Here is a 20679-nt window from a genome sequence, read left to right on the forward strand (position 1 = left end):
CGGATCCTCTCCTGTGTCCTGTACCTAGAAGTACTCTAAAATGGACATTCAATCAATGCACACCATGTACAAGTGTTGTTGATTCAATCACTTAGGAAAAGGTGGCAAGGATGGGAGCATGAAGCAAGAGCGACGGGGGGTGTGCTACAGGTTGCTTGACATTGTACATGGACAGCCACTCATTCAGCGCCGCGCGACACGCGTCCTCGTCGTTATACGATGCAACGACCAGGCCGCGCTCTTCGCACGCGAACACCAGCTCTGCCGACGACAGGACGTCCACCGCTCCTGGCTGCAGCAACAAGTGGTCGTCCACGGTGATCTCCCCCGCGCGCTTTTCCAGGCGTTGCACCAAATGAGTCTTGGGGAGGTACGTGATCACCTTAACAAATGGAGACGCGGACGTGGCTTGGACTAGGAGCTTCAAGTGGGGTGTCGAGAGCGCCGACAATGCTGCGGGGGAAGCAAAGAGGTCGCGGAATGCAGGCAACATCTTTGGATCCATCTTGTCCTCGCTGGAGTCCTATGTATACGTGTTCATATCAATCATCATGAAGCATGTGGACTTGTAGCGTACCTTGGTGTAGGAAGCGGCGGCATCGCGAAGGAATGTATTCGTGGTGTCGACGGACGCGACCAGTTGGGAGATGTCCTTATAAAACGACTCCTTTTGGCGCACATCTTCTTCGAAGAATTGCGCCTTTTGCGTCGGTGTCCAGAATTGCCATGGCAGAGTCCACTTCGGGTAGAAGTAGCCCATAACTGGCGCCAAGTAACCGGCGATGGGTACGGCGAACGCGATCAAGAGAGGAAGCGACTTGAGAAGATCTCGAGGCGCCTGTCGCAGCACAAACATCTCGCGACGAGTCAACACGACTCCAGGCGTAGTCTGCAACTTGGCACGGCTTGCCCACGCCTCCCGGTTCTCTCGCACAAGTTCCTTCGCACCAAGGGTGAACGGATCCAGCACGTTCTTCTTTAGTCTCTGGAAAGCAGATGGAGACTCCGTAGACATGGCAGCTGCTTGCCCATAGCATGGTCGTAGGTATACCACGGCATGAACGCGGACGAGCCCGCGCGAGCTTCTCACCACCACACTCTGCATGACACTTGAAAAGTCAAAATGTGATTGGGAATTGTCTTGGCTCCTTGATGATCATCACTCCGAATATCTTATATTTTGTATTCGAAGTGTTTTTGGGGTACCCTAAAATCGCTGCTTGAGATTCGAATCCTTCACATGGCGGTGTTGCAACACAACCAGCGACCGTGGCTCGTGCTGGTGGTGAGTGCGCATGATGTGTTGGTTGGCACCGCACTGAAGGCAGCGTTGTCTGTACCCGCTGTTGATGTCGTCCAGCTACGTCATAGCTCAACGCAGCCGTCTCCTAACTCGACCTCCGAGTTTGCGGATGCCATGCGTGCCCTTCCGTCGATGGGAAAGTTGCTGGCAACGCCTCCGCTGTACGTCGTGAATGCCCCGCCTGACTTACCACAGAATACTCCATGCCTCGATGGGAGACACTACCCCGAACGGTACTTGGCGACTTTGAAGGAACGACAGCAGCAGTGGGACGGACGTGGCTTCTTTGGCGTATCAGTGCACGCGATATCGTCTGCCGTAACTGCAGCCGCCCTTGAATCTTCCTACTTGCAGGTACATCCTCTATCCCAACGCATCATGCCATTGACTTTATTGGGCAGGTTGGCACGATGTTTCCCACGGCGTCCCACCCCGAAAAGACGTCCGTGGAAGGCCCTGAGCTCATGCGTGCAGTTCGTCAGGCTCTACCCTCTACTCGCTTGATAGGCATCGGAGGCATCACGGAGTCGAATTGCGTGGATGTGATGCGTGCAGGTGCGAATGGAATTGCAGTCATTCGGGCGATTTTGGATGCAGACAAGCCAGATATTGCCGCCACGCGCCTTCGACAAGCTCTAGACAATGCATCAGTCCAAGATCCTAGCGTTAACGTTATATAATTCGGTGGCAATCTTTCTCGACTGCAAGCTATACAGTACTGTATGTAGGTAGTACTAGTAGCAGCTAACGTTAAGACAGCCTTCCCGGACCACCGGCCAGCCAAGCATAATGGCTTGAACAAGTAAATCCATTGTGTCATGTGAATACCTCTTGCTTATGCCGTGCAATACAACTAACTTACCGCCGAACTTACTTTGGTTGGGTCAATGTCGGCATGTCGTCGTGACCGCATTGGATTGTGGCATTTGAAAGTGCACTTTTAACAGGCACAAAAAAACGCCCCAACTAGGTGAGGAAGAAACGTAATTGTATAAACAAATGAAAACACGAGGATATTGTCCCATCTTTTACTGTTCGAGGAACCCATGGTGCTTTAAAATGGCGAGGAATAGGAGCTTTCCTAATAATTCATGGGTTAAAGATAAGGCGTACTCCCAACGAGTAACGCAAATTTGCTAGAAATATAAAATTCGACAGGACATTTTTGGGAGGCATTTTGGAACCAGTCAGTTCAGAACTAAAGCCATGTTTGCCCGTGCCGTCGCGACCGTCCAAGCCCCTTTGAGCCGTGGCATCAGCCGCTCCGCCCGCCGCATGGGTGGTGATCACGGCCACCATGAACACTTGGTCTTCGCTCGGGGTCCTTTCAACGCCAAATCCATCGGCATCAGCCTGTGGTTGATTGTCGGAGGCGGCGTTGGTGCCACCGTCGGTATCTGCGCCTTCCAAAACTGGAAGGGTGGTTTCCCCCAGAAGAAGGATTAAGCGTTCGACAATGACGCTGCTGCTGACGAGCTGTTGGTTGTGTTCTGTGCCGTGGGAATTCATGCTTGACCGTCCACACACAGTCTAGACCCGGTCCTGCGCCGCGTTCCCATGCCACCACCAAAGTATGCAGTCAATAAACGTAATATGCCTACATATTTTCCACTTGGATAACATGCGCATGTATGGCCATCGTATCGAGGACGACAGACACGAGGCAACCATGCTTTGGTCCAAGCAGCACGCACCCCTGCCTGCCAACACATGCACTCATCCAACGATTCACTGGAGAAGACCCCAGTAACAACCCCCACCTAGACCCGAATAGATGCATACTGTGCACCAGGAAAAAAGCTCGTACGCATGGGCCATGTGATCATCTCCCGTGCAGAGGACCTGTGTGTTCTGTGTACATCGACTTCGTAATTTATGCTCTCGTCCAGGCCTCTGCTTTACACAACTGGTGCGCGACCTCGTTTCAATCATGGCCGAATGGCCGAATGTTGACCTGGGCAAAGGCTGTGTACTGTATACTCGAAGTACTGTAGTGCAAAATGTACTTCGTATATGATATCGTCACCCCACATGACTTCATTCTTTGCATGGAAGGTCCTCCAAACGACCTCAATTGCGTTCATGCTGGCCGTACGTGGCGTCAAAGAAGTCATACTTGGCGTCTTGGTCCGCCTTGATGGTCTTGTGGCCGGGCTTCCAGTTGGCAGGGCACACCTCGCCGGGGTGCGCCGTCGCGTACTGGAACGCCTTGAGGATGCGCAACGTTTCGGGCACGCTGCGTCCGACCTGGTCGTCGTTGATCTGGATGGAGCGGACGATGCCTTGGGGGTCGATGATGAAGAGGCCGCGCAGGGCCGCGCCAAACATGTCGTCGTCTTCGTCCGTCACGAGCACGCCGTAGTTGGCCGAGATGCGCTTGCTCACGTCCGCGACGATCGGGATGTTCATCTCGCCCAGACCGCCCTTGTCGCGGGGCGTCTTGATCCAAGCCAAGTGCGTATGGTGCGAGTCCGTGGACACGGCGATCACCTGCATGAGGATTGTCAGAGGGAGTTCGGTGCGGAGATGCGATTATGACCTCGGTGTTGATGGCTTGGAAGAGGCCCACAGAGTCGCTAAAGCTCACGATCTCGGTGGGGCACACAAAGGTAAAGTCGAACGGGTAAAAGAACATGACTAGCCATTTGCCCTTGTAGTCGTCGAGCGAGATCTTGGTGAACTTTTCACCCACGACGGCATTCACGTTGGTGAAGGACGGCGCGGGCTTCCGCGGCAATACCTGTTCACGGGTGATGCATATATCAATTTCAACATGCACGCAATGCATCACGCGTGGATAGATATTCGCTAGTACCTGGGAGCGGTGGACTGGGTAGTTGTGCTGCTGGAACTTCTTGAATTCACGCACCGTTTCAGCGGACACCCCAGGCAGACTTCCCAGCGCGTCCACTCTGCAAACAGCGTCAAGTTAGCCGCGGATGGCAGCAGATGAAGGATGGTTACTGTACTCGTATTCTTCATGACGAGAGGCGTGCTTGCGATCACCGTGGGCAGTCGCAATGCAAGCGACGAACAGCGCAAGGGCCACCAATGTGCGAAGGCCCAACATGCGCTTCGGAAAATGCCACACGTCATCATGTTAAATCTCAGAAATAACCTCCGAAATTAAATATTACTCGTCATTTCATAGCAATTGCCTGTCAAATTGAGTTATCGCGGAGGGCTGACCCAATCAACGCGTGCCATTTGCCACCGCCCAAAGGACACACCACTTCATGGCGACACCACAGCCGCCATCGCCGATGGCACGGCAGGCTGTCGAGAAGTCGTTGGACTTGCCGCTTGTTGCCGTGTTCCTGCTTGGCACGATGATAAAACTCCTCCTTCTCCCGTCCTACCGCAGCACGGACTTCGAAGTTCACCGCAATTGGCTCGCGATCACGTCGTCGTTGCGGCGTACGCAATGGTACTTTGACATTGGGAGCGAATGGACGCTGGATTACCCTCCATTCTTTGCCTGGTTTGAGCGTCTGGTCGGCAGCGTGGCCTTCTACGTAGACCCTGGCATGCTGAACCTACATGCACTGGGATACGCGAGCTACCGCACGATTGTCTTCCAGCGCCTGTCCGTCATCGTGTCGGACGTGGTGCTGTTCGCATCGATCATCAAGTATTGCAACGCCTGGCCCTGCGTCACGACCACCGAAGTGGCCTTCAACACCAACAAACGTGTGGTGGTGGTGCTTCTCACGTTCCTGGACGCCGGCCTGCTTATGGTGGACCACGTGCATTTCCAGTACAACGGCGTGTTGCTAGGCCTGCTCATCCTGAGCGTCGCCTACATCCGCGAAGGCGAAGACGTCAAGGGCGCGTTCGTGTACGCCGTGCTTCTCATGATGAAGCACATCTACTTGTACGTCGCGTTGCTGTACTTTGTGTATCTGTTTGGGCACTACTGCTTTTCCGTGCCATCGAGTCCACAAACTACCCAAGCCCCCACGACACGACTACGCACACGATCCCTCTCCAACATCGACACCCACGAGACACTGGCCCACCTTGTGGCCGGCCGCGGTCGTTTCAGCATCGCCCGCTTCGTCTCGCTGGGTATCGTCGTTGTCAGCGTGTTTGCGGTTGCCTTTGGGTCGGTCATCCTCCCCGATGGCTCAGCACCCCCCCACTCTGTCGGCGAGCACTTGGCTCAAATCGCGTCGCGCCTCTTCCCCGTCCAACGCGGCCTCTGCCACGCCTACTGGGCCCCCAATGTGTGGGCCCTCTACGCATTTGCCGACAAGGTCCTCGCCGTGCTCCTCAAAGTGCCCGCGCCTGTCGGCGCCATGAGCGGGGGGCTTGTCCAGGACGCAGTGTTCGTCGTGCTCCCAGCGGTCGCGCCGTGGGTGTGCGCCGTGCTCACCCTTCTGGCCATGGCTCCCGTGCTGCGAGACATCTACCGCTTCCCCGACCCGACGCTGTTCATGCCAGCGTTGGTGTACTGCATGCTGTGCTCGTTCTTGTTTGGGTATCACGTGCACGAGAAGGCCATCTTGCAAGCGACGCTGCCGCTGGGGCTCCTCGCCGTCGAATCCACGCGCGACGCCAAGCTGTACCGCGTCGCAACGCTCGTGGGCAACATCTCGCTCTTCCCGCTGCTGTTCACGCCCGCCGAAGTCGGCACCCGTGGCTTGCTCACGGCCGCCCATGCGTTGCTCGCGCATTTATGTTTGTACCCATGTCACGCGCATTCGCTCAAGCTGCGCCGCATCAAGTACACGGGCATCGGCCTCTCACTAGGCCAGCGGATGTACCTCCATGCCGTGGTGGGGACTGCCGTCGTGGCGATGTTGCTGCCGGTGGTGCTGCCCCGGTACCCCTTCCTTCCGCTACTGCTGACGTCCGTGACCTGTGCGGTGGGGGTCATCTACGTGTGGATCTCTGCCTTTGAGCAACATAGGCGTAAACTTGGCGCGCTCAAGTCGTACTTGCCCCAAGCGCCCCCGTCCGTGGCGACATCAGTAACAGACGTCAAGGACACCAACCATCGATTTGATATCAAATAAACTCGTAATCACGTTAAGTCGTTATTATAGTGGTGGACCCTGACGATCTTGAGTGGATTTGCTTGATGTCAAACAGGCCACGCACCGGACGGGGTTTGAGAGCAGTTGGGGGGATTCCACCGGGGGGCTTAGTAGTTGGTGGGAGTTGATTGGGCAGCTGCACGCTGTGGTTGATTGCGGAGAGAGTCAGGTTTGACCAGGAACCACATCGATGGCAAGGGCGGCTGCGATCGTCCGAGCACGCGTCACATTGCAAGAGGCCACAGCACGCCAGCTTGGTGGCTGCGAAGCACTGCACTCCACACGACTCGCACTGCCGCCCTAGTCCAACGGACGAAGTGCCGTCGACCACCAATGCATCTTCATCACTCGCACACTTTGAAGACGTGTTGGCAGGAATAATCGATGGCTCTTGCCAACCCAGTTCCTTTGGAACGGTCAAGTACGTATGTCCAGTCGAATCTCGCAATGACGTGTCAGCGCTGGCTTGTATCAACATGTTTACGATGGCGCGATGGTCCTACCGGAACGATTCGTCGAATCGATGGATTATTTCACGGCGAAAGCACGTACCCGACTGGCGGCTTTGTGCAAGGCTGTTCGGTGATCGCCAAACGAAGTGTCTACGAGGTTGAGACTGGCACCATGCTGGACAAGGAGGGCCACTGATTCTTCGGCACCACTGTAGGCTGCTCGATGTAGAGGCGTAGCCCCGCACTTGGCACAGTCTGGGTTGGCCCCTCGCGACAGCAAGTACCGCACCACTTCGACTCGATTCCATTGGCTGGCATAATGCAGCGATGTGTATCCAAAGTCGTCGACAAAGTCAATGTGTAAGTGAGCTTTCCGGCACTCAAAGAATGAACGCACGTGGTCCACGTCCCCATCTTGGGCAGCCGTGAAGATGCTCTTCCGAAGGAGCGCTTTGCGGCATGGACAATCGGCGCTGCTATTGCCTGTGCGTTCCATCTCAAGGAATGAACAATAACCTCTCATAATGGATACGCCTTTAGGTTTTATGAATCTTGAACAGGCACACAAGATAATGAGCGAAGGCTCGAACTATAGCCTGCCGCCGCAAACCCCTTCGGGACAGAAAAAGTTCAACTTCGGACAAGCATGGGCGGACGATGCGTACGTTTACGGCGCAGAGCGCCCTGGGTACATGCATCCGAGGCGGGATCAGCCGTCGACTCCGCGAGGTACGCCACAGTTCGTCATAGCCACGCCCACACAACGCATGTAGGCCCAGACGTGAGCGACAAGCAAGTTCAGGAATGGATCAACTTCATGCTCATCAACGACATCAAGCACGTGTTGTGTCTCTTGACGAGGGAAGAGTTGCGCTTCTACTCGACCCCGCTACTCCCAGCATATGAGAAAGCGTTTACAACTGTGACCCACGTCGATTTGGCAGGCGACTGGCGTTTATCTGGCTTACTTGCGAGTCTCACGCAAGCCACCGCGGCAAAAGAACGCATTGTCGTGCACTGCACCACTGTACTGTACGCCAGCCACTCCTCCTTGCCTGACGCTCTTGGTCGATTGTACTAGGGACAAACACGCGCGGCCAACGTCCTCGCCATGTGGCTCCATCGAACTCACGCCGTCGGCATCGACGACGCCATCCACCACGTCCTCGAAACCGCCTCCCGTACGACCGTCTTCTATTCATTGGATGATCCCATCGACTTTCTGTATCCCATCTTTCCAACGCAGTCACGGGCACCATGCGGAATCCGACGGCCGACGGCGTCCTGCGGCTGCTTCGCAACGTCCCAGCGACACCGCTGTCGTCGGCGCGATCCCTTCCACCTCCACCAGTGTCACTCACCAGTCTTCCAAGGACCTCCTTCTCCTCAAGTACCTTCCCATAATGCTCCAGTCCATGATGCGGGCTTACCACCTTTGGCCTTAGTGCCGGCAGCCGCCACCGCTATCCCAGCAACGCCCGCTTCGACCGACCCCCCTGATATTTGCTTCGTGCACCTCGGCGGCTGCATCGATGCCACGCTTTCTCGTTTCGTGTCGAACTTTCACCTGGACGTCGGCCCGCCGGTCGCCTGTGCGTCGATTTTAAGTGCTGCTGGAAGCCCCGCCGCCTTGGACTCCATTTCCATTTGCCGCAAAGGTCACGACGTCACAACCGCAGATTTAGACGCAGTGGTCGCCGCCCTGAATACTGTGAGATGGTTATGTACGCCAGTTCTACCCTTTGACCCCCCTTGTGCATGGACAGACTCGCGCGACGCTCGTGGTGATCACCATGGACGTCTCCGTGCTGTGGACCACCGCGGCCCACCTCCAGCCGCGGCGACGGCACACGCAGACTATCGTATGCACCGGGGCACGCGTACCCGCCTGCATCCCATCGGCGTCCGACGCTGCATTCAACCTTGGCTGTTCCCTCGGCGCCATTCGGTGGATTCCACCTGGAGTGTACGTGAGCTTGAACGGCCGAGTCGTGCCAGTTCAAGATGACGTGGCATCACCACAAGCCTGTGACTTAATGAGCAAGTGAATTTCATGATCAGGGTAAGTTTGGATTATACTAATGAATGAAAGGTCATGGCTTCTCTATCTACAAGACAATGGTTTGGACGGCGGCGGCGTCCGCCAGCACGGTCAGTTGAGGCTGAGAACCGCCATGGTTTTCTTTGTTTTGCGTCGAGGGATGGTTGTGGTGATGATGCTGAAGTTGAAGGTCGTGATGTTGGTGCGGGAACAACGGAGTGTTGCTGGACGCATTCTGCGGCGATGAATGGAGCGGCTGCTGCATCAGCGGGTGGAATTGATGAGGCAACATCATATACGCAAACTGCTTCTGTTTCGTGTCGGGGAACGCCAAAGACGATTGGTCGTACATGAAATGCTGCTGTTCCTGCTTGAGATTGCCAGGCAGCATGGAATGGCGGCTCAGATCGGAAGCTACATGCTCGGAGATGGGAGTTGGCTCCATGAACGGTTGAGGCAGCGGAGACATCGTCGACGCCTTGGCTCTGTGAAGCATGGCGCGATGCCCCCTTCGCTTGTACGAGTTCCAGTGGTTCTTGATTGCGTTGTCCGTACGACCCGGCAGGAGTTTGGCGATTTCAGCCCACTTGTTACCATATTTGTGATGGGCCACCTTCAACAACGTCTCTTCGTCGGATGTCCACGGATCCTTGCGAATCGATGGGTCTAACTGATTGTGCCACCTGCATATACGCCACGGTAAATGTCAAGGAACGGCGAGAACGAAGATGACGTACCGTTCACGGCACTGCTTGCCGTTGCGTCCAGATAGCAAGCTGCCAATGACACTCCATCTCCGGGTGCCATGTGTCTGCACTAACTCCATCATGAGTGCATCTTCCTCGGGGGTCCATTTGCTGATGGATTTCCTTTCTAACCCTTCGTCGGCAGAGTCCCTGTCATACGCGGACGAGCGCGGCATGTTGTAGCCTTTTCAGCGTTGCCGCACCAAATTGAGATCTTTGGGCTGATGGCAGTTGAACCTCTGAAAACGCATACAAATTGCCTTGGCAATTGCATGAAAATCGCCACGAAAATTCGAAATTATCGAACAATTATACAGTTCGAGAGGTATATTATTTTGAAATCACAACACAAACTTCAACTGGTGGAAAACTGCATCGTGCAGCATAATCATCATGGAGAGCGATCATGATGCCGAGCACTTGAAGGGCCGAGGATACGTTGAGATTGGGGGGAGCGTGCAGCTTAGTCCTTCATGCACTCGTCGATGCAGCAGCAGCAGCAGCAGCTTGTTGCTCGAAAAACGCCTTCCACACGGTGCGTGGGTCTTTCTGAGTCGGGATGTAATGCCCCCCTGGATGCGGAAATAGCACTGGGTTATCAAATTGCTCAGCCAAGATGCGGCTCTTTTCGATGGAGATCAGCTCGTCCTGCTCGCCCATGATGTGCAAGGATGGCATGGGAAGTGGCGAGTCCAACGCTATCTTGAATGCTGCGTCCGTCATCTGTGCTGCTGCGCAAAACACCCCAAACGAGAACTGGAACCGCGTGTCTCCTTGGTGCTGTCGAGCAAGCATGTAGGCGGCACAGATGCCGCCCTGGCTGAAACCAAAAATGCCGTCGAAGGGTCCTTGTGTGCGAATAATATTGTCCAAGTACGACAAAGTGTCTTCAACTCCCGCGTAGGAATGCGCGTCGTGGTCCGTCCGCCGCTCAAATGTCCACCACGCGTATTGGGCCACGGCCTGCATTTGCTCTTCCGCACCCTCGATGCCCAGCTCGTTCATGCTATATTCATCTTTGAGCGAATAGTGAACGCATGGAGGACACTCATGCACGTACCGCTGGATGTGTTCGTCCGACGTAGGTTCGTATGGCACGGCGATGGGTCCGTCGACAAACACTAGGATCACTCTCCTTCCATCACGATGTATTAGCGCGGAGTCGTACCGAACTCTGTTGTGGCTTTGGCGGCTCGCAGGAGTGCGGCCATCTTGCCCTTGAGCTTGGCTGCGCTCTGCCGGTGTCCATGGAGACACAGCACTCGCGATTTCATGGCGACGTCGATGATTTGATCGTGCCCGTATCCGGACACGGTAATTGCTGATTGCGTTTTTAATTCCACCGGAAATAATTCCACTGAATGTGACTACAAGTATGTATTGAAGGCAAATTAATTATTTTTCAAAAGGGGAAGTCGACTATTTTTATGCGCAGTGCTCGAGCTCCACACCAACCAAAATGGTTGTGTTATCCGGATACCAGGTTTCATTGGTCAAGTTGAGATCCGTCGTGGCATTCGTGATACTTCAAGATGGCTCGGAAAGGAGGGAAAGGCAAAGGAGCCGCGAAGCGGAAGGCGCCGCTGGATGTGTATGAACATGGCGACACCCACGACGACTTAAAGGAGCAGCGTGAGAATGATCGCATGGACGTGGATGGGGTGTACGAGTATGAGGCCCCCGAGAAGATCAGCCGCGATCAGGACAGCGAAATCGACGAAGACGAAGCGTTCAACTCGGACGACGACGCCACGTTTGGCACGTTTTTCAGCGGTGGAAACAAGAAGGCGAATGCACAGGGAGGAGGCAAGTCGTCAGCAGACTCGGACGACAACACTGTGGACGACGACGTCGAGGACGAGGACGCAGGGGACTTGCTGTCCGACATGTTGGGCACGGCCCCCGCATCTCGTTTGGACACTGCCGACGATTCCGGCGACGATTCCAGCGATGATGAGGACGACGACGATGACGAAAAGCATGCGTCCCTTTTGAAAATGGTGCACAGCGCCGCCAAAGGGCCCAAGCGCAAGTTCACACACGCCGAAACGTCGGAGGACGTGGCGCCGTCCGCGTTTAGTAAAAAGTTGGGCGGGTCGGCGTTGACATTGGAAGGACTTCTTGGCGCGTCCATCACAGGCTTGCCTGGTGACGACGACGGTGACGACGACGACACGGTGCAAAGCTCGACCGCCGTGAAGTCGCTCAAGCAGCAGCTGGCACACCTCGAAAAGGACGACAGCAAGCTCCAGGCGCCCGCCGCACCCGTCGTGGAGGCCCGCGCGTCGCGCAAAGTGGCGTACACGGACAAGAAGAAGCAGATGGATGTGTTTCAGCCGGTAGTCAAGGCGAACCGCGAGAAGGAAACTCTGGACTTTCGCGCACAGGGCACACAGCGCGTGGAAAACCTCACGGTGGCGTCGCTCACGTCCAAGTTTGTGCCGGAGAAGCCGCTGGAGAATGACGTGGCCGCGCTGCTTGAGGCGAGTGGGTGGAGCGACAAGACCATGTTGAAGGAGGAAGCCGCGGAATTGGCGGCCAACGAGGTGTCGGTAGACGAAGTGCGCGCGCGCCAGGGCGAGCTCGCCAAGATGCGCGCCATGATGTTTTACCAGGAGCAAAAGAACAAGCGCATCAAGAAGATCAAGAGCAAACTGTACCACAAGATCCGCAATAAGCAGGAGGACCGCAAGGAACGCATGGCGCTGCGGGAGCTCGACCCCGAGTTTGCCGCGCAGATGGACGCGGACGAAGCCGAGAAGCGCGCGGAAGAACGCATGACACTCAAGCACACAAACACGTCCAAGTGGGTCAAGCACCAGTTGGGCCGCGGCATCGGGGCGGACCAGGGCACGCGATCGGCGATCGCCGATCAGCTGCGCCGCGGCGACGACCTGCGCAAGAAGATGCAGTCGGTCAACCCCGACAGCGAAGACGATAGTGACAATAGCGACGATGATGCCGAACATCTTGACGGCATGACCGAGACTGAGAAGCTGCAGCACCGGTTGCAGAAGAAGGCGGCGGCGCTTGTCATGGACATCGAAGCAGACGGGCACTCCACCGATAAGGTCAAGGGATTGCAAGGCATGAAGTTCATGCAGAAGGCGGTGGAGAAGCAGCGCGAACGCGCTCTCGACGAGGCTGAGGCTCTGCTCAAGGAACTCCGCGGCGACGACTACGATGCCGGGGACAAGACGGACGACGACGACGTGGCGACCAAGTCCCCGCCGAAAAAAAAGGCCAAAGTGACCGCGGCGGACCGGAAGATCGTCGACAAGGACATGGTCCAGGGATCGCTACAGACCAAGGCCGTGATGATGGACAAGTCACACAAGACGCGTGTGGCGTCGGCCATCAAAATCGACTTTGACGGGGACGGACAGTCCGCCGCGGCCGTACACACCGAAGCGGAAGCCGACGAGGCAGTGGCGGCGGTGGGGACGCCCGCCGTGCCCGAAGAAAACCCGTGGCTCAGCGGGTCAAAGGTGGGCAAGAAGCGCCGCAAACGTCATGGCAAACACAAGAGCGAGGGATCGGCATCCGTGGCGACCGCCGTGGCGACGCTGGCGGCCGTCTCGACGGCGGACAAGGACCATCCCGTCACGCCGCTGATGCCGTTGAATGCAATCAACAAGAAACGAAAGGACGTGTCGAGTGACGCAGCCGGTCTGGAAGCGGACGACGCGCCCCAGAAGAAGGCCAAATCATCATCAACAAGCAAACAACCCCCCACCGCGCAAGAGGAGCTCGTGCGCAAAGCGTTTGCGTTTGCAGAAGACACAGAGAACGAGATTGCCAAGGAGAAGGAGCTGCTCGCCGCGCGGGATGCCGACGTCAAGGTCGGCGCCGAAGTCGCGCGGCTGACGGGCATGGAAGGGTGGGGCAGCTGGGCCGGCGAAGGCATCAAGCCGTCCAAGCGGCAGAACGCACGGCTGGCATTGGCCCACCGTACGGTACAGGAAGCCAAGGCGGCTGCGCTGGCCAAACGCAAGGACCACAAGATGGACGCGGTGCTGATCAACGAAAAGAAGGACAAGAAGGCGGCCAAGTTCATGGTCAACACGGTGCCGTACCCGTTCACGTCGCGCGAACAGTATGAATTGGCGATGCGGAATCCGCTGGGCAGCGACTGGAACACGGCGCGCGCGTCCAACGCGATGACCGTCCCGGAAGTGATGACCCGCGCCGGCAAGATCATCCAACCGCTGCGGCTCACGAACGAACAACGGGCCCCGAAACCACCCCCGAAAGTGACGTCCAAGACAGCGAGGCAAGGCAAGCAGCGCAAGGCCAAATTTTAATTAGAACCCCCCCCCACTCTCTCTATCACCAACACGACCAGCTTGTTGATATCCAGTCCCTAGTTAGTAGGTCCGAATGTACTCGAGAGCGGCCTCGAGCATGGTCAAGTAGAACCCAACTTCCCCTACCCAATGATGATGAATGATTATTCCCCTCTAATAATTCGAGTTTGTATACCTTTCAACGGGTCTTCCCTGCACAACGACCACATACACTCGAGCGTGGCCAGTGGTGATCGCAGGAATGCTTGGCACACGCAAAAGATAAACACGGGCAGGAAATCGTCGGCCGACAGCGCGCGCGACGCGGCGTCGGCTTGGCCGCTAACGGCATGGGCATGCAGGTCGAAGATGGCTTTGGCTGACGCAAGGAGGTGGTGCAATTTGAGGTACGGCACCACCTCGTCGTCCATATAGCGGAGGGATTGCACGCTACGTCCCAACGCATAGACGCAAACTACGTCCCAACGCATAGACGCAAACTCCTTCGCGAGGCCATACTACAAGACAACATCAATGATAACGTCACAGATCACATAGGTAACTTCAAACTGGTGACGTTGACCGACCACGTCATAGACAAGGGGGCGAGGGGTACCTGAGGGGCAGTGGGGAGTACGTTGGCCCAGGCAGCCATCCGCTGTCGAAACTTGTCTGGGTCTCGATGAGCGACGCAAGTGTGTGCCCATGCTTGCAGCCACTTTTGCATGGAAAGGCACACACTGCGCTCAATAGCCAAATGGACCGCCACGGCGATCTCGTCCGCACCTCCCCGCACGCCCAGAGCACGTGCTGCCGATATGCGACGATGTACTGCGTGAGGTTGGCCACCACGTCCCCCGCGTCGCGCACAAGTTCCCGTGGGCCGCTTGGGGGGTCCACGTCATGGGTTTCTTCTTGCCTTGGAATCGACCGACGAATTGCGCCACTGTGTGCCCCTCAAACGTATCTGCGCCCCATAATTTTCAACGCATCAGTTCGTTGCAAAATATTGGAGGGGCGAGTGTAGAGGGTGTTCAGCTGCACCTGGATTATGCAAGAGTGCTGTGACTACGATGGACGGTTCCGGCACCAGGTGCAGGGCAGCACGGCCTCATCGGAGAAGGCCGCCGTCACTGCGGTGCCAAGCAGGACAGCGCGGCGTTCGCATGTTGGATTGCACGTCAATTGGTCTGTCTCGATAACGTTGCCGCAGCCACCCGCGCATCGAGGGGCCGTGAGGTGTACAACCCACGGGTTGTTGGAATCAAACGCGACGCTGGTATCCTGATGAAACGTGCTGCCGGACTGTCCATGGAATGCTCGAAGCACGTTCGACGATATCGATTGTCGGCGGGGCTGCAACACTGCTGCTTTGATGCTTCCGTGAGGCGGAAGGCGTGAAACTTGCGCAAGTGGTGGCGAGTGTCCAGAGTGAGCGCAAACTTGCGCGACGTCACAGAGCGTTGCGACGACGTCGGGGGCAGGATTGTCTGGTATTTGCGCTCAACCTCGTGGACGTTGTGGGCGATTGCTGCGGCCCACGCAACGACAACGACTTCTGCGTCGAATTCGACTGTCACTGGTCGACAAAGTTGACGGGTCGACGATGGGGTCGCTTCTTGTGGGCAAAGTGCAGTTGTGTTTGCACTCTCTTGGCATCCTAGCCATCATCCAGCCCCGTTATGTTTGAGGTAACATATATAACGACAACAACGCACTGTCGCTCCAACATGGAGGTTCACTAATTGAATGGATTTCGCCGAGTTGTTCACTGACAAGACAAGACTCACGTGGGTGGTCCACAGGGTCACCTCGCTGGCTTTCCACGCGTCGCGCCGGCCTTTTCGGCATCGTCCATGACCGAACATCTCTACGGGGTGATTGGAGCCCAGGACCACATGTAAGGAATGGCCGTCCAGCGCCACTTGCAAGCGTTGCCCACATGGCATTAAGTGCATCGGCGTGGGGAAGACAGACCAACGCGAGTGCTCGGCGATGTACACGGAGATCCATTTTGCATGTGCAAGTGGCTGCAGAGTCGAAAGCGGAAAGTCGCGCTGCAGGAATGACGTTCAGATGTCGTCGGCCATGGCTGCATGGTGCCAAGCTTGGCATACATACATGCACAAGGATGCGATGGACCGTCGTGCCATCCAAGTTCAAGAGGACGCGTTGAAAGCAGCCGTTTACGAGGACATTCGGCATGCACAGCGGCGAAGCCCCATTATTGTCACGCCGCATATATGTCTGTTTGAGATTTTTTGTGTGGACGAGGTGGACGTTATGATGGAAGTGAAACCGCCGTGAAGGTACAGTACTGCATGGAAAGGAACGATAATATGAGAGAATACTTGTAAAACGTGTTATACTGTTAAGGGTTTTAGACCATGTTGACAGGCTTTTGCGCATTGGGCTTTGCGGCCCCCGCGGTGGCGGCGGGGTTCTCGGCTTTCTTGGCGTCCTTTTCGTCGTCCTTGCCCAATCCGTAGTTGATGCCCACGGCGGTGTACTTGAATTGGACAATCGAGAAGATGATCGCGAGCACGACGAGGCCACCAAAGTAGGCAAAGAAAGCGTTCTTTTGTGCCTGGGTGAGGGTGTCAAAGTTGGAACCGTTCGAGTAACTGCCGGCAAAGAACCCGACGGAGCGGACGAACATCCACGATCCGAACACAGAGGTGGAGATGATGTTGGCGGGCTTTTCAAGGTACAACACCAAGATGCCGCCGATGATAGCGAACACAATCAGGAGCACGATGGTGAGGACGTGACCGGCTTGGGCCAATTGCGCCACTTGGGCACCAATAGCCAAACCACCGGCACCGCCCAAGATGAAGATGCCAACGCGGTAGAAGTACACGGCAACCAATCCGAGAATCAAACCACCGACAAGAAAAGCGGCGATGGGGGCGGCCTTGGAGACGGGGAAAAGGGTGGCGAATACGGCGCTGAAGAAGACACCGCCCAAGCCAAAGCCGGAGATGAACGACACGGGCTTGGTCAACTTATACCCGTGGGTACCGACAAAGACACCGGCGGCAGCAATCGCAACAACGATGGCGTATTTGCCGACTTTTTCAGCAGTCGAGTCGTCGGTAATGTCAAAGAAGTCGCGGATTTCGTCCTTGAGTTGGTCCGCCTTGTCGTCGATCAAGTCGGCGGTCTTGTTGAGGGCGTGGAGACCGCTGTCGGTGGCGTTCTTGATCGAGGTGGTGTTCAACTGGGCTTCCGCCGTGCCGAACGCGAAGACGGCGAAAAGCAGGGTGATGGCGAGCAAGATCTTGTTCATCCTGGACCGCAGATTGGAAAATGACCATATGCAGAACAAATCATTCCACACAAACCCACGACGGGACGGACTCCTCCAAACGTTCGACTGCCGCCTCGCCAATCAGCCAATCAGCGCTCAGTGACTAGTCAGCCAGCCAATCGGAATCGTTTATTTGACTCAGGGGGTTGGATGGTTTGTTGTTCGAACAGGCGAACAGTCGTCTTCGTCTTCACACATCACCTATAGAGACAGAGGTCCAAGGGGCGCAACAGCGCTGCCGTCGGAGGCATCCTCGTGCTGGAGCAGCGCTGTTCACTCTGGTCAATGAATTCGCAACGTACAGTACCGGTAGATATCGGTACTACTATTTATACTATCACTACGATACGGTCGCCGTATTTTAAATCGAACACATATTGTTTGTATGGAGTTCAGTAATAATTTGTGTGAACGAACATAAAAGAACAAATTGGCGCTTGCCCCATCAAAACCCATTTGATTGGTGGAAATTGAATATATATTTATCCAATCGAAGGACTGCATGCGACGACCGCAACTTCAACGCGTAGAGCGACACGGTCGTTTTGGCCGGATCGCTGACTTGGGTGAATGCGGCGCTATGTGTACCCTCAGAGAAAAGCAGAGTCATACTAACGTGATGGTAAGGATCGGAGATCATAACGGTACGACCTTCGGAGCCCTTTGAACAGTACGTTGGGTTGGAGGTTGAGTTTGTTTGTATACTTTAATCAAATCAAGTTGCGCCGACAAGATTTTCATCTGTCACCAACGACAAAATTTGTGGGCCAATCAGATCGATGCACGGCCACATTGTCGTAATTCCTCATCCTCCTCACTCATTCTCGCTCATCATCAGCGCATATCCTTCGGTCCTCGCGGAAGGGACTAGAAGGGTCCTAGTAGATGCCTCCACATGAGACCACATCCGTGGACTTCGAAGCTTGCCTTCCTGTGTGCGACCGCCTCACACTGCCGCCGCATCACAAGGCGCCTCATCATCACCACAACCGCAAACGTCGGAAACAACGTCACCACCACCACCATCACATCAAGTCACTTTTTTACACCCTTGTCGCCGTTGTAGTAGCATGCGTCCTGCTGTTGTTCTCCATGATGCAACGTATGACCCTCGATGCGACGCTCCATGATCTCATGAACGCGTTTGTCAACGCCGACTTCATCCCCCATGCAGTGTCCAAAGGCATCGTCGAGTTGCGCATTCCCGAGTCGCGTGCCGTGCAACCCATCGATATCGAACGGCAGCTTCTGGGCACGCTCTTCACCCAGCTTGTAAGTCGCAAGCGGAAGCTCATGATGGAGATCGTCAAGGGCGCGCATGTCGTTGTCGAGAACGACCAAGGTCGATTCTACGAACTGTTCCGGACCATTTCCACGTCGACGTATTCGCGGATTTCGTCGCACTTTTCCAACGACGTGCAGTACGGCGTCCCCCAAGGTTACCTCCTTGACACGTTGTTGACCGGCACCACCAGCGGCAACGACTCGTGGTTCCAGTTTGAAGGCGCCAACTGGGACCCCATCGGCCGTCCCGTCGACAGTTTCATTCATTGCTTGAACTACATCGAGTACAAGATCCGAGGCGTCCAAGTCGGGCCGCTGGGGACGTCCATGTACACGGACCAGAACCCGCTGCGCATTCCCTTTGACAACTCGACCGAGACAGCCAGCCGTCCCGACGCCATGTACAGGCCTTGACCATCCCATCTACCAGTATTTAACATGTATTTACACGACTTGGCGCTATCCTTGGAGGACGACGACATCGCATCGTTGGTTCAATGGGGCAAAAACATGTTCCAAAGATCCATCAACTGGTATCGTCGTGTTAACTTAATCAGTGCGGTGCTTCTTGGGGTTATAGCGAGGGGTGGTAGCAGCGTCGTCCATGATGGAGTCATTCTCGATGGTGGTCGCGTCGCTGCTGCTGCTGCTCTTGGCCCACGCTCGTTTGCTAGATTTGTTTGGGGGATTGCTGGTAAGCTTGACAAAGTTGTCGTGGAACTGCGCTTTGAACTTGTGGTCCACGTCCAGATGCAACTTTTTCTTCGTGCCGTATCGTGACTTGTCGCCCATGACGCTGGCTTTGTCGCCACCCTCCACCTTGCGCCGTTTGCGAGACGATTTCGGCACTGACACCAACGACTGGGAGGACGCGTCTGGAGTAGCTACGGGCGACGACGAGATGGAGCAGTTGCCAATGCGCTGACACAATGACACTTCCTTCGACAACGCAGCAGCATTCACGTCGTCGAGTTCTGCAAGCACCGGTGGCGGCGAAGGCACGCGGGGTTCTTCTTGTGACGACGACGCAGCGCTAGTAGCAAGGCCGTGGGACGGCGACGTCAACAAATCCATTGCCTTTCTTTTTCGCTTTGGTTTGATGGGGGATGTATCGGTGGTGGTGGGATGATGTGGCGCGTCGGAAAGGACGGATGGGTTTGCCACGTCAATCGCAGTGGAGGAAGGGGTGGCGGTGGCTGCGTCTTGGATTGATGGAACAACGTGTTCTGGAGCTTCGTCGTCTGTGTCTCGGTTACTCATGGGAGACAATGGGAGCAGCAATTGCATCTTTAACGTGAGTTCGTTGATCGCCGCGAACGAATTCAAGCCACGCTGCTTCAACCGCCCAAGTTCTTGCTTGACAATGAGGGCGCGGACAGCGTCGTCGCGATTGATTTGGAACTGGTACATGACCTTGCGCACTTCGCTCTCGGACGGGTCGGTCGCGCTTTTGACGATACGTTGAAGCAAATTCTTTACCGCCAAGTCCCTAGGAATGCTCTGATCCAGAAGCAGCTGCAGTTCCGCCTTGACGACGCGTCGGAAGAGAGACTGTGCTTCCATCATCTTGCTTTCGTAGTCTGAGTGGGAAAACTTCGTGTTGGGAATGGAAATATTCATCGTGGTGCAAGCTGGTGTGGGTTCAAGCGGCGTGGATGTTCTTCTTGGTCGATCGACAGACTTGTTCGGAATGCCGTTGCTGTGGAATGTAGTGGACTCTGGGAGAGGTCTCGCGAGGTCGTTGATGGAGAGGCGGCGTCTCCTTGTGCGAGGGTATGCTCTTCGTTCGCTAGATCCTTCGTTTATCGGTGGATCTTTAGCGGAGGCGCTGCTTCTCCCAGTCAGTCGCTTGCTTGTTTCTGGAATTTGTTGCAGGAACAATGTACTGTCACACTTTATAATTCGGTGTACTCAATCGCGGCCTTTTTCTCTTGGCTTTTCTATACTGTGGGTAGACAGACAATAGTGATCCGGATAACAATTTCTCGGCCGTTCGAAACCGTGGGACCAGGCCATAGGCGTCGTCGGACCCATTGCTCGTTCCGTTTGCCTTGTAAAGCATTAAAATGGTATCGGTGCATAAACTACTTAGTAGTACGGTCACGAGATCATTATTGGCCTGGATTCATTGATAAAGTCAAAACAATTACATGACGAAGCACTACAGTAGTACGAGTACAAGTATTTGACATGCGAACAGCTTTGAACGGCCAATTCT

At 55.5% G+C, this 20679-nt stretch overlaps 14 protein-coding genes across 17 annotated transcripts; 5 read left to right on the forward strand and 9 right to left on the reverse strand.

Annotated features, from left to right (window-relative positions):
- Positions 1 to 61: 61 nt before the first annotated feature.
- H257_00516 (hypothetical protein) lies at positions 62 to 2234 on the reverse strand. 3 transcript variants are annotated; one of them, XM_009823245.1, is made up of 3 exons: positions 2178 to 2234; positions 578 to 1938; positions 62 to 523 (listed from the first exon to the last, which is right to left on the reverse strand). In XM_009823245.1, exons 2-3 carry the CDS (start codon positions 1103 to 1105, stop codon positions 92 to 94), a joined length of 960 nt encoding a protein of 319 aa, XP_009821547.1. In that variant the 5' UTR covers positions 1106 to 1938; positions 2178 to 2234; the 3' UTR covers positions 62 to 91. The 3 variants fall into 3 exon arrangements, with proteins under 3 accessions (XP_009821547.1, XP_009821546.1, XP_009821545.1); XM_009823244.1 differs by having other exon boundaries at positions 2166 to 2234; XM_009823243.1 differs by having other exon boundaries at positions 578 to 2234.
- H257_00517 (thiamine-phosphate pyrophosphorylase) lies at positions 1238 to 1994 on the forward strand. Its single transcript, XM_009823246.1, has 2 exons — positions 1238 to 1657; positions 1705 to 1994. The coding sequence occupies exons 1-2, from the start codon at positions 1241 to 1243 to the stop codon at positions 1981 to 1983; spliced, it is 696 nt and encodes a 231-aa protein (XP_009821548.1). The 5' UTR covers positions 1238 to 1240; the 3' UTR covers positions 1984 to 1994.
- A 97-nt stretch (positions 2235 to 2331) lies between the features above and the next one.
- Positions 2332 to 2941, reverse strand: H257_00518 (hypothetical protein; the record flags this gene model as incomplete). The annotated part of the gene is made up of 2 exons (XM_009823247.1): positions 2488 to 2941; positions 2332 to 2384 (listed from the first exon to the last, which is right to left on the reverse strand). The coding sequence occupies exons 1-2, from the start codon at positions 2810 to 2812 to the stop codon at positions 2332 to 2334; spliced, it is 378 nt and encodes a 125-aa protein (XP_009821549.1). The 5' UTR covers positions 2813 to 2941.
- On the reverse strand, positions 2891 to 4446 carry H257_00519 (hypothetical protein). The gene is made up of 4 exons (XM_009823248.1): positions 4273 to 4446; positions 4119 to 4215; positions 3843 to 4043; positions 2891 to 3793 (listed from the first exon to the last, which is right to left on the reverse strand). Exons 1-4 carry the CDS (start codon positions 4371 to 4373, stop codon positions 3374 to 3376), a joined length of 819 nt encoding a protein of 272 aa, XP_009821550.1. The 5' UTR covers positions 4374 to 4446; the 3' UTR covers positions 2891 to 3373.
- Positions 4447 to 4479: 33 nt separating this feature from the next.
- H257_00520 (hypothetical protein) lies at positions 4480 to 7290 on the reverse strand (the record flags this gene model as incomplete). The annotated part of the gene is made up of 2 exons (XM_009823249.1): positions 4480 to 6841; positions 6895 to 7290. 2 exons carry the CDS (start codon positions 7288 to 7290, stop codon positions 6335 to 6337), a joined length of 903 nt encoding a protein of 300 aa, XP_009821551.1. The 3' UTR covers positions 4480 to 6334.
- Positions 4540 to 6364, forward strand: H257_00521 (hypothetical protein; the record flags this gene model as incomplete). Its single annotated transcript, XM_009823250.1, has 1 exon — positions 4540 to 6364. The coding sequence occupies one exon, from the start codon at positions 4540 to 4542 to the stop codon at positions 6319 to 6321; it is 1782 nt and encodes a 593-aa protein (XP_009821552.1). The 3' UTR covers positions 6322 to 6364.
- A 76-nt stretch (positions 7291 to 7366) lies between the features above and the next one.
- H257_00522 (hypothetical protein) lies at positions 7367 to 8842 on the forward strand (the record flags this gene model as incomplete). The annotated part of the gene is made up of 6 exons (XM_009823251.1): positions 7367 to 7523; positions 7568 to 7821; positions 7876 to 7975; positions 8041 to 8184; positions 8240 to 8505; positions 8561 to 8842. 6 exons carry the CDS (start codon positions 7367 to 7369, stop codon positions 8840 to 8842), a joined length of 1203 nt encoding a protein of 400 aa, XP_009821553.1.
- Positions 8747 to 9789, reverse strand: H257_00523 (hypothetical protein). The gene is made up of 2 exons (XM_009823252.1): positions 9573 to 9789; positions 8747 to 9518 (listed from the first exon to the last, which is right to left on the reverse strand). The coding sequence occupies exons 1-2, from the start codon at positions 9755 to 9757 to the stop codon at positions 8903 to 8905; spliced, it is 801 nt and encodes a 266-aa protein (XP_009821554.1). The 5' UTR covers positions 9758 to 9789; the 3' UTR covers positions 8747 to 8902.
- Positions 9790 to 9895: 106 nt separating this feature from the next.
- H257_00524 lies at positions 9896 to 10990 on the reverse strand. 2 transcript variants are annotated; one of them, XM_009823253.1, is made up of 3 exons: positions 10750 to 10990; positions 10642 to 10702; positions 9896 to 10587 (listed from the first exon to the last, which is right to left on the reverse strand). In XM_009823253.1, the coding sequence occupies exons 1-3, from the start codon at positions 10853 to 10855 to the stop codon at positions 10053 to 10055; spliced, it is 702 nt and encodes a 233-aa protein (XP_009821555.1). In that variant the 5' UTR covers positions 10856 to 10990; the 3' UTR covers positions 9896 to 10052. The 2 variants fall into 2 exon arrangements, with proteins under 2 accessions (XP_009821555.1, XP_009821556.1); XM_009823254.1 differs by having other exon boundaries at positions 10642 to 10990.
- Positions 10978 to 16072, reverse strand: H257_00525 (hypothetical protein; the record flags this gene model as incomplete). Its single annotated transcript, XM_009823255.1, has 9 exons — positions 10978 to 14010; positions 14064 to 14385; positions 14484 to 14585; positions 14654 to 14786; positions 14940 to 15164; positions 15197 to 15425; positions 15473 to 15527; positions 15586 to 15924; positions 15989 to 16072. 9 exons carry the CDS (start codon positions 16070 to 16072, stop codon positions 13949 to 13951), a joined length of 1551 nt encoding a protein of 516 aa, XP_009821557.1. The 3' UTR covers positions 10978 to 13948.
- On the forward strand, positions 10996 to 14052 carry H257_00526 (hypothetical protein). Its single transcript, XM_009823256.1, has one exon. It carries the CDS (start codon positions 11114 to 11116, stop codon positions 13883 to 13885), a length of 2772 nt encoding a protein of 923 aa, XP_009821558.1. The 5' UTR covers positions 10996 to 11113; the 3' UTR covers positions 13886 to 14052.
- Positions 16073 to 16205: 133 nt separating the features above from the next.
- On the reverse strand, positions 16206 to 17177 carry H257_00527 (hypothetical protein). The gene has a single exon (XM_009823257.1). It carries the CDS (start codon positions 17154 to 17156, stop codon positions 16248 to 16250), a length of 909 nt encoding a protein of 302 aa, XP_009821559.1. The 5' UTR covers positions 17157 to 17177; the 3' UTR covers positions 16206 to 16247.
- Positions 17178 to 17981: 804 nt separating this feature from the next.
- On the reverse strand, positions 17982 to 20340 carry H257_00528 (hypothetical protein). The gene has a single exon (XM_009823258.1). The coding sequence runs from the start codon at positions 20079 to 20081 to the stop codon at positions 19011 to 19013; it is 1071 nt and encodes a 356-aa protein (XP_009821560.1). The 5' UTR covers positions 20082 to 20340; the 3' UTR covers positions 17982 to 19010.
- On the forward strand, positions 17983 to 20340 carry H257_00529 (hypothetical protein). The gene has a single exon (XM_009823259.1). The coding sequence runs from the start codon at positions 18063 to 18065 to the stop codon at positions 18873 to 18875; it is 813 nt and encodes a 270-aa protein (XP_009821561.1). The 5' UTR covers positions 17983 to 18062; the 3' UTR covers positions 18876 to 20340.
- Positions 20341 to 20679: the final 339 nt, after the last annotated feature.

The sequence above is a fragment of the Aphanomyces astaci genome (assembly GCF_000520075.1).
Source record: "Aphanomyces astaci strain APO3 unplaced genomic scaffold supercont1.1, whole genome shotgun sequence".
Lineage (NCBI taxonomy): Eukaryota > Oomycota > Saprolegniomycetes > Saprolegniales > Verrucalvaceae > Aphanomyces > Aphanomyces astaci.

What these genes read in the sequence shown, in the direction of transcription:
- H257_00524 (XM_009823253.1), bottom strand. Translation starts at nt 10,855, where the DNA reads ATGAAATCGCGAGTGCTGTGTCTCCATGGACACCGGCAGAGCGCAGCC. An exon ending in CAAAGCCACAACAGAGTTCG is followed by an intron (nt 10,703 to 10,749) that starts GTACGACTCCGC and finishes GAGTGATCCTAG; the next exon opens with TGTTTGTCGACGGACCCATC. An exon ending in TCGGACGAACACATCCAGCG is followed by an intron (nt 10,588 to 10,641) that starts GTACGTGCATGA and finishes AGATGAATATAG; the next exon opens with CATGAACGAGCTGGGCATCG.
- H257_00517 (XM_009823246.1), top strand. Translation starts at nt 1,241, where the DNA reads ATGGCGGTGTTGCAACACAACCAGCGACCGTGGCTCGTGCTGGTGGTG. An exon ending in TTGAATCTTCCTACTTGCAG is followed by an intron (nt 1,658 to 1,704) that starts GTACATCCTCTA and finishes TTTATTGGGCAG; the next exon opens with GTTGGCACGATGTTTCCCAC.
- H257_00526 (XM_009823256.1), top strand. Translation starts at nt 11,114, where the DNA reads ATGGCTCGGAAAGGAGGGAAAGGCAAAGGAGCCGCGAAGCGGAAGGCG.
- H257_00516 (XM_009823245.1), bottom strand. Translation starts at nt 1,105, where the DNA reads ATGCAGAGTGTGGTGGTGAGAAGCTCGCGCGGGCTCGTCCGCGTTCAT. An exon ending in CCGCCGCTTCCTACACCAAG is followed by an intron (nt 524 to 577) that starts GTACGCTACAAG and finishes ACGTATACATAG; the next exon opens with GACTCCAGCGAGGACAAGAT.
- H257_00528 (XM_009823258.1), bottom strand. Translation starts at nt 20,081, where the DNA reads ATGAATATTTCCATTCCCAACACGAAGTTTTCCCACTCAGACTACGAA.
- H257_00529 (XM_009823259.1), top strand. Translation starts at nt 18,063, where the DNA reads ATGCCTCCACATGAGACCACATCCGTGGACTTCGAAGCTTGCCTTCCT.
- H257_00527 (XM_009823257.1), bottom strand. Translation starts at nt 17,156, where the DNA reads ATGAACAAGATCTTGCTCGCCATCACCCTGCTTTTCGCCGTCTTCGCG.
- H257_00523 (XM_009823252.1), bottom strand. Translation starts at nt 9,757, where the DNA reads ATGCCGCGCTCGTCCGCGTATGACAGGGACTCTGCCGACGAAGGGTTA. An exon ending in GGCAAGCAGTGCCGTGAACG is followed by an intron (nt 9,519 to 9,572) that starts GTACGTCATCTT and finishes GCGTATATGCAG; the next exon opens with GTGGCACAATCAGTTAGACC.
- H257_00519 (XM_009823248.1), bottom strand. Translation starts at nt 4,373, where the DNA reads ATGTTGGGCCTTCGCACATTGGTGGCCCTTGCGCTGTTCGTCGCTTGC. An exon ending in TCTCGTCATGAAGAATACGA is followed by an intron (nt 4,216 to 4,272) that starts GTACAGTAACCA and finishes CGCTGTTTGCAG; the next exon opens with AGTGGACGCGCTGGGAAGTC. An exon ending in TCCAAGCCATCAACACCGAG is followed by an intron (nt 3,794 to 3,842) that starts GTCATAATCGCA and finishes ATCCTCATGCAG; the next exon opens with GTGATCGCCGTGTCCACGGA.